Source organism: Magnolia sinica, chromosome 17 (genome assembly GCF_029962835.1).
Source record: "Magnolia sinica isolate HGM2019 chromosome 17, MsV1, whole genome shotgun sequence".
Taxonomy (NCBI): Eukaryota; Viridiplantae; Streptophyta; class Magnoliopsida; order Magnoliales; family Magnoliaceae; genus Magnolia; species Magnolia sinica.
Window position 1 is genome coordinate 19,268,038 of NC_080589.1, and position 14,180 is coordinate 19,282,217.

General features: G+C 37.2%; 1 protein-coding gene across 14 annotated transcripts in view; it reads right to left on the reverse strand.

The window, feature by feature from the left end:
- Window positions 1-14,180, reverse strand: part of LOC131230412 (SCA7 domain-containing protein SELMODRAFT_431321-like) — a 98,795-nt gene that overhangs the window by 63,653 nt on the left and 20,962 nt on the right. For all 14 annotated transcript variants that reach the window (XR_009164022.1, XR_009164023.1, XM_058226331.1 and 11 more), the window contains one exon: window positions 1,036-1,133. Coding sequence is in view for 12 of the 14 variants with exons in the window: in XM_058226331.1 (XP_058082314.1) it covers window positions 1,036-1,117 (82 nt within the window). In the remaining 2 variants the exon portion in view is untranslated. The remainder of the gene's footprint in view (window positions 1-1,035; window positions 1,134-14,180) is intronic.

Here is a 14,180-nt window from a genome sequence, read left to right on the forward strand (position 1 = left end):
TATTTTCTATGGTGTGGCCCACGTGGGGCCCACTGAGGTGCGTGAAGGGGTGGATATGCATTATTTTCTATGGTGGGGCCCACTGAGGTGCGTGAAGGGGTGGATTTGCATTGTTTTCTATGGTCGGCCCACTATGGTGTGCGTATGAATGTAAAATTAAAAAATAGAAGTATTTTTTTAATATATTTTGCTTTTTTCTTACTATTTAATATTTATCATATATATATATATATATATTAAAATTAAAAAATAGAAGTATTGTGTAGCTTACGCTACACACTATGGAGGGTTGAATGCTACGCAACACGCTACCGCTATTTAAAACATTGGTACCACATGTGCTATTGAGCCACATATGCCATGTGGTCGCCTATCCATCTTTAAGCACGTTATGTGTGCCAATGTGAAACATATGCAAAATGTGCCAGTACCTTCAACTGCCCTCCATGTGCAAACATCCATTCAAGTGCCCCACATGTTCCCATGTGCCACAATCCATCTTAAAGCTACATACGCCAGCCAATGTGCAACATGTACAACCACTCATCGTCAAGTGTGTCAAGCACCCCACTTGTGCAAATTTATCACAAGTGCTATTGTGCCACATGTGCTGCATGTTTCAACATGCCACATGCACAACATGTGTCACCATCCATCTTCAAGCATCCCACATGTGAAATGTGTCATGTGTGAAAATGTGACACATGCGCCATGATCCATTTTCAGTGCACACGTGCACCTTCCATCTTCAGATAATTTTTTCACGAAAATTTCCTTTTTTGTCCGAACAACATATTTGGAAATGATGAAAGAACTTTTAAGAAAATATTTCTGAAAAACAATCAAGGGAAACAACTTTTCATTTCTCATTGTTTTCTAGAAATTGCGGTTCCCCAAAAACACCATTTTAGAAAGAAAAAAAATCCATGAATCCAAACTGGCCCATAGTATATTTCAGCTTTTTTTAGAAAAAAGATTTATTTTTCAACAACTATGACCTAAAACCCATTGATTTCATAAGAACTTTTGAAATACCTTTTGTTGTCTCGGGAAAATTTCCTGCAGCGAGAAGCCTCGCCATGGCTGCCATTCGGCCCCTTCCAAGCGTACATACCATTGTGACTACAAGCAACCTACATTTTATTAGCAAAAATCACCTTCAATTAAACATTTAAAAAAGAATTTGAGCAACTAGAAATATAAGATATCCGATTCAACAACTAACAAATAATAAGCAATGTGATAATAGAACAAAAGCAAAAACAATAATAATAATAATAAACACATATCACATGGTTTTGTGTAGTGACTGATTAAGTCATCTCTATAAATGGAACCAAGCATAATCATGAGCTCCAAGTGGTCCACTTTTAGTAAGCAGAATAAGCAATGTGGTTTACCTAGAAACTGCTCCTCTATGACCCTACTTTGCTTTCTCAGTTTTTGGAGTGAGAATGTGGTAGTCGCACAGAGGCCAGTATTGGGCGGGTTCCATATTGGCATGTGAGTTATGTCAAAACTATTTGAGTCATATACTATACATCTACGGTATCCATCAAATCCCCAAAATCATATGAATTGTATCGAATCATAGACAACTCATAAGATTCTTGCAAGCAAATTTTTAGATGTCGCCAAAACTTAAAAAATGTTTTTTTTTTTTTTTTTTTTTTTGCTGTCTTCACGTTTCGCTCTGAAACATATAAAAGACCCTCCATATCAAAGTAAACCTTATTCTTGTCTTTTGAGAAACTTAATGATTGTAATCAACCAATGTGAAAGACTATTAGATAGCAATTGATTATAATCAACCTACATAATAGTTTATTACATTGCGCCTGTGGGAGTTTTGTGCTCTCATTATCAGTCCCCAATCCGGATAAATGAGTGTTGTGTCAAGTAGGCGGCCGGCATCAAACTTATGCCATAACTTTTATCATGAATCCGAACAATATGCATTCCAAAATCGTGCTAGTGTTCCCTGTAAGCTACGCACCCAAGTGTAATGAGAAACAAGAAATAGTTGGCAAGGGCGTCCACCAAAAGCAATGGACCATGACGATTCCCAATTGCTGCAAGAAGTACGCAAGGGTTCCCGCACCATTATGGACATGGACGGATAAAGAACAAGTCTAGGAGACTAGGATTTCTCTTACCACATGTAATATAAGAACATTGACAAGTAAGAGAATGGAGTTAATAGATACGATGAAACGAAGGAGAGAGTAGATACGATGAAACAAAGGAGAGTTAACATAGCTTCTGTTCAGAAGACCAAGTTGAAAGGGGCCAAGACTAGAAAATTTGATGGATATAAAATTTGGTATATAGGAAAGAACAATAATAGAAATGGGGTAGGGATAGTGGTAGATAAATATTTAAAGGACAAAGTTGTAGATGTAAGGAGGGTACGTGATAGGATTTATTAATAAAACATGTGTTAGGAAAGAATAATCAGTGCCATTAATGCATATGCACCGCAAGTAAGGTTAACGGACAAAATCAAGAGATAATTCCAGAGGATATTAATGGACTAATGCAAGGATTTTCGAATGGAGAGAGGATATTTGTCGGAGCAAACTTAAATATTTATGTAGGAAAAGAAAGTAGAGAATATGAGTGTACATGGAGGACATGATTTTGGGAGAAGAAATGAGATAGGGATGCTATTCTTGATTTCACTATAACATACAATCTAACTCTAGCAAATACACTCTAAAAAGACAAATAAATTTTAATAATGGATCATACAAGCCAAATAGATTGTATGTTATGCGGAATGAGATGGTCAAGTGCATTAGGAAAGTGGCAAAAGATGTTTTACGAGTATTCAGAGGGAAAAGCTAATCCTAGAGGGAAATTTGGTGGTGGAATGACGACGTACAAAAAACGATTCACAAGAAATGTTCATGTTTCAATGCTTGGCAAGGGACAAGAAATGATGAAAATTCCAAACAATATAGAAATGCCAAACAAGGCATTAGCAAGAAGAGATCCCACGGTGTATGTTATTTGCAAATGACATAGTTTTGATGGACAAGAAGAGGGAGGGTGTAAACAAAAAGCTAGATTTACGGAGGGGTGCTTCAGAATCTAAAGGATTTAAAGTTAGCAAAACTAAAATTGAGTATATGGAGTGCAATTTTTTTGAATGACAATGGGGTGTCCACACCTCGTTTTGAGAGGAGACTATTCCTTGCAGATGCACGCAATCACCCGCCAACCATGTGCATCGGGTAATCCACGAAGAGGGGAATCGAACTCATGTCTGTGGGGAGCAAACCCACAACCCAAGCCGTTCGCACAAACCGTGACGGGTATATGGAGTGCAATTCTAGTAACACAAGGAATGAAAATGAGGAATTAGTCAAGATTGTTGACAAGAAGTTTTCCAAAATGACCAATTTCTAAACCTTGGGGTTAATAATTCATGAGAGTAGAGTGATTGAGATGCATGGCGCACATAGCATTCAAGCTGGGTGTAAGAAATGGAGATGTGCTACTGAAGTTTTATGCAAAGTCTTTCATAACAGTAATAGTGGCTTTAACGGCCACCACCGTTACTGTTATGATACAGGCCGTAACAGCATTACAGCCCTTTTTTCTGGAAAAAAAAAATGTTACAGGACCATTACAGGGTCATTACAGCCTGTTGTTTCTGTAACGGCCATTATGGTTGTTTCAGCCCCATAATGCGTAACGCTCATGACCATTACCATTATGTAATGGAAATTACGTAACCGATTTGGAATACCTTGGTTGTATGTGATCATTGTGTACCACTCAAAGGTCATTGTTCAGAGTATCCCCAATATTATCCATATCTCCAACTTAGCGATACCGATAACATTCGTAGTGATACTGATAACATCAGTAATATCAGAAATTCCAAGTATCGGTGATGTATCCCCAATGTACCGATATTGCTGATGTATCGCCAATATTTTCAACTGTGCAAATTCTAGGTGTCGCTTGTATCACCAATGTATCGATATCTCCAATGTATTGCTAATATTTTCAACTATGTAAATTCCAGGTGTCACTTGTATTGCCAGTGTATCCGCAATATTTTGATAATATTGCCAATGTATCGATATCGCCAAAATTTTGTTTATTAAAAATTTTTCATTTCAATTTTTTTATGGGCCCATGGTTGTATGCAGCGTTCAAATTGTGGACAATAATATCAATGATATCATGACATTATCATTAACGCAACATGAGTGATATCAAGGCCACATTCTTTTGTTTCCTTTCCAATTCTCAACGAAACAGCATGTGTTGTCGATATTCTAAAATACCGATGGATGTTTAGATGGAAAGTTGGATGATTTGATGAATGGTTGGATGGTTGGATGGATAGATAGGATTGATGGGATGGTTGGATTGATTTCTTACAACAGCACATGCTTTTAAGCGCCCCATTAAATGGAAACTTATTATGTATACATTCTTTTTGCAATTTTTTTAATTCTTAAATATTCAAATATGTGCATTTTAGCATCTTCGGAAGTTACATTGAAAAATTCCATCGTTTTTCCCATGTTTCTCCACATTTTTTGTTATTGGCGATATCGATATTGTATCCGTATCCTCGGCAAGAGAAACTTGTAGCAATATAGATATTTCAAACACTACTCAAAACTGAAAGTGAAATTTATAAGATGGCCATAAGACCAACAATGCTTTATGGGATAGAATGTTGAGCAGTTAAAGAACAACATGTTCATAGGATGAGTCTAGCGTAAAGGAGAATGTTAACATGGATGAGTGGCAAGACAATGAACAATAGAATTAAAAATGGATGCATTCAAGGAAACTTAGGAATAGCACCTATCAAAGGTTATGGCTATGGGCCTACGACCCACTTATTTATTGGTCTTTTTAGTCTTTGGATATCATTCTACTTAATGTAGTGGGGACAATTTTTCCATTTTTCTCTTTTTTAATACTTAAATACATGCAACCCTTAACCTTACCTCTCTCTCTCTCTCTCTCTCTCTCTCTCTCTCTCTCTCTCTCTCTCTCTCTCTCATCTTTACACAATCTACATGGTATCAGAGCCCGATTAGAAGTGGCTTGGGCCCCATGATCCTCTCCATTCCAACCGAAGTTGTCAGATCTAGCTTTGGGAATCTTCCATAAACATAGGGGACTGATCAGGCCTTAAGGGAGAACACATTGTTGTTCTTTTTGTGCAAAAAAAAAAACATGTTATTTTCTGTGTTATTCTTCACGTAGAAGGAAATGCTCACAACAAGGAGCGTAGATGCCTTGTCGGATAATCAAGGCCTGCTGATTTTTTTACAGAATCATGTTTAAGTTGCTGGCTTATGTTAGTTGCATTGTGTAGATGCAGTTTTTTATTGAAGATTCTTATCCTTAAAGTCGTGTGCAATATGGGAATGTTTTTTTACATGGATTAAAGTTAGTTTAGACCAGAAATCTTTGTGTTATGTGATTTTGGACGTGTAGTTGTGTGTGGATCTTCCTCTAAGATCATCGTTCTTCTCTAGCCTTGAAGTAAGTTAATTATGGAATGTCAATGGAGCCCAAATGTGTGGTTGGTAATTCCTCATCTTTTGGAGAAATGCTAGGACCCTCCCTCCATCAACGGGTCGATAAACTCTACAAAATTGAATGGGAAGAATTATCTTCTATGGGCCAAGTCTGTCGAGGTATTCCTCTTGGTCCGCGAAAAAGATTAGTTCCTCACGGATCCTAAACTAAAGGAATTTGACCCTAAATACAAACAATGGATGCGTGAGGATGCACAGATTTGATCGTGGTTGTAGAATAGTATGGTGTTTCAAGTGAGCTCTAATCCGGTGTTCTTAAACGTGGCAAAATATGTCTGGGACACTGTGAGGATGTCCTCATAACAAAATATTTCTTATGTATATCAATTATATGAGGATATCTTTTCTTTCCAAAAAGGGGGAAAGGGGCCTTGGTGAATACTTCGCAAAATTGACTGAAATGTAGGAAGAGTTATCCATATGTCATTCTATTGCCTCAGATGTCACTCTCATGAAGAAACAATGGGAAGATATGAAAGTAGTAAAACTTTTGTTTGGACTACCATAAGAATATTAATCAATAAAGGATCAAATTTTGGGAGGAGCCTTTATTCCTTCAGTAGCAGAGGTTTACGCAAGGCTTTAGCGAGTCTTCTTGGCAAGTGAATTCAACAACGTTCAAGCTAATGCATCTGATAAAACTGCATTAGCCTATTCATCTAGTTATTCTAGTTCATATGGAAGTTGTGGTGGACATGTTGGATGTGGTACTCTCCATGGTAGTAGAGATGGTAGATTCCAAAGGGGAGCTAGAGGCATTCGTGATGGTCGAGAAGACCGTACATGTAGTCATTGTGACATGGCAAATCATACTATGGATTTTTGTTGGAATGTTCATGGAAAACCCCTAAGGTCAAATCAAGCTTTTATGGTGGAGGATACTTCTTCCGATGGTAGACCCACTACTCTTGCTTCATTTAATTCTGGTGGTGATTGGATCAGTGTTTCCTTATCACGGGAAGAATATGTGTGTTTTCTATCTTCTAATGGCTCTACATCCAACAATGCCCCTCCACCTCTATAGTCACTTTGGCTCAATCAGGTAAAAGCATATCTTTTGTCATATTCCTCCTCTTAAATCATCGACTCTGGGGCATCTAATCATATCTCTAGTAATTGTAGTCTCTTCTCTTCTTTTAATTATGTTGCATCAAATGCATCTGTTATTTTAGCTAATAGTACATTATCTAATGTCATTGGAGTTGGTACTGCTCAGCCTAATGCATCAGTCTCCTTGTCGTCAATATTAAATGCACCCAAGTTTCCATTTAGCCTTTTATCTATAAGGAAACTAACAAAGTCTTTGAATTGTTCCGTGTCCTTCTTTCCCTCTTATTGTGTGTTTTGGGACCTAAAGATGGGCAAGACAATTGGTGGAGGTAGTGAGAGGAATGGTCTATACTACTTAGAGAGAACCAATATAAATTCGACAATTTAATGGCATCATCATTTGGGACATCCCTCTCTCTAGAATCTACAAACATTGATTCCATCTCTTTCCAAGTTGTCAAAGTAGAGTATTAAGCATGCAAACTAAGTAAACATCATAAAGTTCATTTTCCTTCTAGAATTGATTCAAGAAGTGGTGTTCCATTTAAATTAATCCATAATGATGTGTGAGGACCGGCTCCAATCCCTAGTTTTTCAGGTTTTAAATACTTTGTTCTCTTTATTGATGATAAGTATGACATGGTTATATCTAATAAAGCATAGGTCGGAAGTCTTTTATGTATTTCAGAATTTTTATAATGAAATAAAGAATCAATTTGATGCAAAATTATGTATGTTCAGGTCGAATAATGCCCTGGAATTCATTTCTTAAGAGTTTCAAACCTATTTACAAAGTCAGTGCATTATCCATCAAACCTCTTGTGCTTATACATCCTAACAAAATGGGGTGGCTAAGCAAAAGAATAGACATTATTTGGAAATTACTTAAGCCTTGTTACTAGAAATGAATGTTCCGCAGATCTTCTAGGGTGATGCAGTTCTTATTGTGTCATTTAATCAATAGGATGCCTTCATCAGTTTTAGATGACAAAACATCATTCTCTATGTTGTTCCCTAATCAACCAATCTTTCATGTTCCTCCCAAAGTATTTGGTTGACCTTGTTTTGCTCATATATTTAGCTTAGATCGAGATAAACTTTTGCCTCGTTCGGCTAAGTGTATATTTTTTGTATATTCTCATACTCAAAAGGGTTATCGATATCATTTTCTCACTCTTAAGAAGCATTTTGTGACTATTGATGTTACCTTCTTTGAAAGTGTTCCATTTTACACTAAAGATGAGCGTACTGTCGAAGCCACATCTATGGAAGCTCCCTTGCCAAAGGCATTTCTTTCAAAATTTGATGTTGAGATGCCACCACTACCTCAGAAGGATTTCACATAGACTTATTATAGACAAATGAGAAGAGACGAGGCATTACAGGCTATTGCTCTTTAGTCCACACAATTGAATATTGCACCTACTGAGGTTCCTATTTCCTTAGAGTTTCCCGAGGTTGTTGATGACCTTCCCATAGTGATCTGGAAAGATAAACGTTCTTGCGTTACTCATCCTATCTCCAATTTTGTCACATTTACCCATTTGTTTATAAGTTTGCCCTTACCTTGTTAGTTATATCCATTCCTAAGTCAATCCAGGAGGCATTGTCAAATCAAAATTGAAAAAGGGCTATGGATGAATCGATGAAATCCGTGTACTCGAATGATACTTGGAAGTTGACTAATCTTCCTTCAAGTAAGATTCTAGTTAAGTGTGAATGAGTGTACACAATAAAGTTTATGCATGATGGGTCAATTGATCATTACAAAGCTAAGTTAGTTGCTAAGGGATATACTCAAATTTATGGAGTAGATTATCTAGATACATTTTCACTAGTGGTTAGACTTAATTTAATTCGGGTTGTTATATCACTAGTTGCAAATCATGATTGGCCTCTTTCAGCTGGATGTGAAGAATGTATTCCAGTATGGAGACCTACACGAAGAAGTCTACATGGAGCAACTTCCTAGGTATGTTGCTCAAGGGAGTCATCGAAAGTATGCAAATTAAACAAGTCTATATATAGGTTGAAGTAATCACCACGGACTTGGTTTGAGAAGTTCAGTAGTGTGGTTTTATCATTTGATTTAAAAATGAGTAAAGTAGATCATTTGGTCCTCTCCAAGCACTCTACCATTGGCTACATAATACTTGTGGTGTATGTAGACGATATTATAGTGATTGGTGATGACTTAGAGGGTACTAAAAAGCTGAAGTCATATCTTCAAACTCAGTTCTAGATCAAAGACATTGGTCTTCTTCGATATTTTCTAAGTATTGAAGTGGCAAGATCAAAAGTTGGAATAAATATATGTCAGAGAAAATATACGTGTGACTTGTTGAAAGAGAAAAAAATGTTGGGTGCTAAAACCGGTTGATACACCTATGAACACTTATCTCAAACTTGAAGTAGAAGAAGGAGAATTGTTAGAAGTCCCTCATATGTACAGAATGTTTGTTGGCAAACTTATTTATTTGACCATCAACAAGCCTGATATTGCTTTTTCAATCAGTGTTGTAAGTCAATTCATGCAAAGTCCAAGGACACCACATCTAGCAACAGTTACGAGGATTCTCATGTATTTAAAATGTGTCCCTGGGAAAGGTATCCTACATAAAGCTCTTGGTCATCTTCAGGTAGTCGATTAGTCAGATGCAGATTATGCTAGGTCGAGACATGATAGAAGGTTGACTACATGTTATCGCACCTTCCTAGCCGGTAATCTGGTAACTTGGAAAAGTAAGAAAAGAAAGTGGTTGCCAGGTCAAGCACTAAAGATAAATATAGATCAATGGGGCAGACAACTAGTGAGCTTATATGGTTGAAATCTCTTCTCGAAGAATTAGGATTTGAAGTTTAGGTTCCAGTGTCTTTACAATGCAATAATCAAGCCACGATACATATCATCAATAATCTTGTGTTTCATGAGAGAACGAAGCATATAGAAGTAGATTGTCATTCCACTTGAGACAAGATATCTCAAGGACAGATACCCTATACTTTACCTCATGATCAAATCACATATTTATTCACCAAGGCTCTTGGAAAATCTCAGTTTGACAAACTTGTTTACAAGCTAGACATGTAAGACATCTATGCTCCAGCTTAAGGGGGAGTGTTAAAAGTTATGGCTATGGGCCTATGTCCCACTTGGATTTGGTTATGGGCCTACGGCCCACTTATTTCTTGGTCTTTTTAGCCTTTAGATATGCTAGTCATTCTATTTAATGTAGTAGGGTCAAATTTATCATTTTTGTTCTTTTAATACTTTAATATAAAAGATAGAAGGGTATGGACGTGTAACCCTAACCCTACCCTTTCCTCTCTCTTCTTTTATCTTTTCTTCTTCTCTATTTCATCTCTACACAATCTACAGCACCAATAGGTAATAAGATGAGGGAAAGTACACTTAAACAGTTTGATCATGTGCAATGGAAATCAAGAACCACGCTAGTTAGAAGGATTGAGTCGGTACAAGCTGAAGGCTCTAGAAGGGCAAGGAGAATGCCCAAAAAGACATGTATGAAGGTAAAAAGAAAAGACTTAATGACATGTGGTCTAATTAAAGGCATGCCCCTTCATAGAGTAGAATGGCAAAACAGAATTTATAGCCAACCCTGATTAATTGGGATAAGGTTTAAATGATGATGATGATAAAAATGCCAAAAAAAAAATTTCTTAGTAAGCACGGTTAAATTTAAGGCTTATGATGATGTTTACAATAGGTTAGTGACAACAGAAGGTGAGAAAATGTCCTCAAACTAGAAATAGTGAGAGAGAAGGGTGGGGGCCTAGATCATGTTAGATGCATTAGATCGATAACCAAAGGGTATTAGTAAAGGACAATGAGATCAATGAAAGGAGGAGAAGCTATTTTCAGAACTTAGTAAATGATAACTATGAGAGCATAAGGATAGAAGGAACCATAAACTCAAATGACACTGGAGACCACAGCTACTTCTGCATGATTAGGATCGCTCAATTGAAAAAAGCTTTGAGAAAGATGAAAACGTCCAGATGGTATACCAATACGGGTTTGGAAGTGTATAGGAGATACTAGGTTATTTTGGTTGACAAAGTTATTCGAAAAGGTTAAAGGACCAAAGAAAATTCCATATGAATGGAGGAGAAGTACTATGATACCTCACTATAAGAATAAAGGATACTATAAGAATAAAGGAGACAGACATAGTTGCATTAATTATCATAGATTGAACTTATGAGCCATAGGAAAAGAGTGTATTAGAAAATTAGTTTGGTTTCATGCTGGGAGGTCTAACACTAAAGCCATTTTCCTATTTAGACAATTGATGGAGAAACATAGGGAGAGGAAGGATCTCCACATGGTCTTTATTGAATTGGAGAAAGCATATGATAGGTCCTTAAAGAGTTCGTCTGGTGGGTGTTGGTTTCAAGATGACACATTGGAAAAAAATGTATGAGGGAGCAGCAACTAATGTGAGGACCACCGATGGAGAGACAAGTGAGTTCCCAATTATTGTAGGCTTGCACCAACTGGCATTAAGCCCGTACATTTTCACATTACTTGTGGACGTGTTAATGAGGCATTTGCAAGAAGAGATCCCATGGTGTATGTTGTTACAGATGACATGGTTTTGATTGACAAGATGAGAGGGTGTAAACATAAAGCTAGATTTATAGAAGGGCGCTTCAAAATCTAAAGGATTTAAAATTAGTCGAAATAAAATAGAGCATGTGGAGTGTAATTTTAGTAATAATACAAGTGAAAAAAGAGGAATTAGTTAGGAGTGTTGACCAAGAAGTTTCCCAAAATGAGCACTTCTGATACCTTGGGTCAATAATTCATGAGAGTGGAGAGATTGAGAAGGATGTTGCTAATAGAATTCAAGCTAGGTGTAAGAAATGGAAATATGCCTCTAAAGTTTTATGTGATCGTCATGTACCACTCAAACTAAAAAGGAAATTTTTATAGGATGGCTATAAGACTAGCCGTGCTTTATGGGAAAAAAATGTTGGGCAGTTAAGGAACAACATGTCATAGGATGTGTAGCTAAAATGAGGATATTGAGATGGATAAATGGCAATACGAGGAAGGATAGAATTAGAAATGAATGCTTTCGAAAGAACTTAGAAGTAGCACAAATAGGTAATAAGATGAAGAGAAGTAGACCTAGATGGTTTGGTCATGTGCAATGAAGACCAAGAACTGCACTGGTTAGAAGGATTGAGTTGATGCAAGTTGAAGGCTCTAAAAGGCCAAGGGGAAGGCCCAAAAGGACGTGGATGGAGGTAATAAGAAAAGACTAAATAACCTACGGCCTAATTAAAGGTATGGCCCTTGATAGAGTGGAATGGGGAACAGGATTCATGTAGCCGACCCCAATTAATTGGGATAAAGCTTACATGATGTTAATTGGGATAAAGTACAAGAGAGGTAATTTGGAGATTTTGATATTTAAAGCACAAAACAAAGAAATCAGAACTTTTTCACTAGTCAATGAAATCAAATGTTGCTTTTTCCAACATGAATCTACACTCAAGGAGAAACAAAGGAACATGAATTACTAAAGGATTCTTGTGTCTTCACTTTTTTTAGATGAATTTCTTGAAAAACACAAAATTTGTCATTACTTTCCTTTTTTCCCACCACTCCAATCTTCGCCAATTTTCCAGTAACAATGACATTACGAAATTCATCGACTCCGATAGTGTACAAGTTACCTTCCCAAGGGGCCCAAGGTCACATGGTTCAAATATGAATTGAGCAAGTTATGATCAATTACCAATGGGGCACAAGGTTGTGAGGGAATTAGGATTTTAGAGTTGATAAGGTTGATAATATCAACATGATGACATTAATGGATTTATCAACGATTATTATCATGATGACATTAATGGATTCATCAACGATTATTATCATGATGACATCATGAATGGACTCGTGAGTCTTAGTACATACAGAAGGGGGTCAATGAGTTGCCAAATTTATTAGGGACTCTTAGTTAATTTCTTTGAATTTTGGAATAACTTCAGTAGAATTTTCTAGACCTGCGATTTATGAGGAAAGTTCTTTTGGGGTCTCATTTTCTATTTCCAGAGTATCAAGGAGTGAAGCTCTAGGACCATTAAGAGAACTGCAATCTACTAGGATAATCAAGGACAAATATTAATCTTGGTTTTATTCTATTTTGGGGTTAACATGCATTGTGATGCAGGACAAGTAACCACTTGCTCTAAAAGCTCGAACTGTTAGAGCATGGCGAATCAATCTAACGAATCAATCCATTTATCTCATAACCCAGGCCCCACATCTCATTGGTTAGGACCTCGGCCAAACCCCCCTCGTGGGCCCCAAATCACATGGGTATTGCCTCATATGGGTGGGGGCCGCCTCACATGGGCCGCCCACCCCGAGTGTGCCCCTACATCCCACAGGCAACCCCACTCGAGCCCGGTGTGAAAATGTCCCTGCATTACATTGTAAAAGAGTTTGTGCAATTTTTGCTGGGAATTTTTTAAGAGTAATTTTCTCTTATTGTTGGAGAGAATACCAATTTCTACAGGTTATGTATACCTCATCTTTAGTGTTTCTTCTTCATTGCTCTCCTTTTAGTGGAATTACAAAATTGTGTTGGGTTTAAGCGTGAATTAGAGGACTGGTTTGTACAATCAACCTAGTCTTTTGGTCTTATTGTCAAGTTTTTTTTACTTTAGGAACAAATTGATAGACATTATAGGCCATTGAAGCACACATTAGCCAGGGATTGTAGCTTAGTTGCAGGAACCTCCTACCTAATCATAGCACTTCGAACTTGTGTTTCTGCTCCCACTTCACTTCATGCTTGATGCAACAGAGCATTGTGGTATATATTGAATGGCCAAGGTCCATGTTGTCCAGGATAATGAGGCATAAATTAGCAGGCCATCCGCATCACTCAAGCATGGTGAAAAGTTAAACAGGCCCTTTGCTGAAGTAAATTCATCGAATAGAAAGGTCACTCACCCCTGGGAAGACATCGCATTTGGCCAATTTTCATTCAAATGCCAAATGACCTACGGCAAACACATGGCTCTGGCAAAGCTCCAACATATAGAAACCAAAGTCCTTTGCCAGAGCATTGCATCTTAGATCCAGGAACCTTCCAGCCAATGATTAAAGTATCGATAGCATCGGCAGATACTATCAATATCACATGTGGGCGACTTAAGACCGAGGTTAAGTTCACTTTCTTTCCCGTGTCGTACGATATTTCCCAAAATATCGCAATGTATCGACAATATATCAATACATTACGATATTTTGAAAATATCACAATTATAAACTCATTTGTATTATAGATACCATCATCAGCTCCCTTTGTAAAGTTTTGGAAAATTCGCCAAAATCCCTTATTCTTCTTTTTGTGATTTCGTTACCTTCTTAAGGTGATTTCGACCACTCCTTTCCATTGTTTGGAGAGAAAAGAAGATTTGGGTGCAGAAATCAAGATCGAAAAGCGTCTGGTACCAGAAATGAAATCGGTGTGTTTTTTCGAATTTGAACAGCTTTTTTTTTTCTTGTTTAAA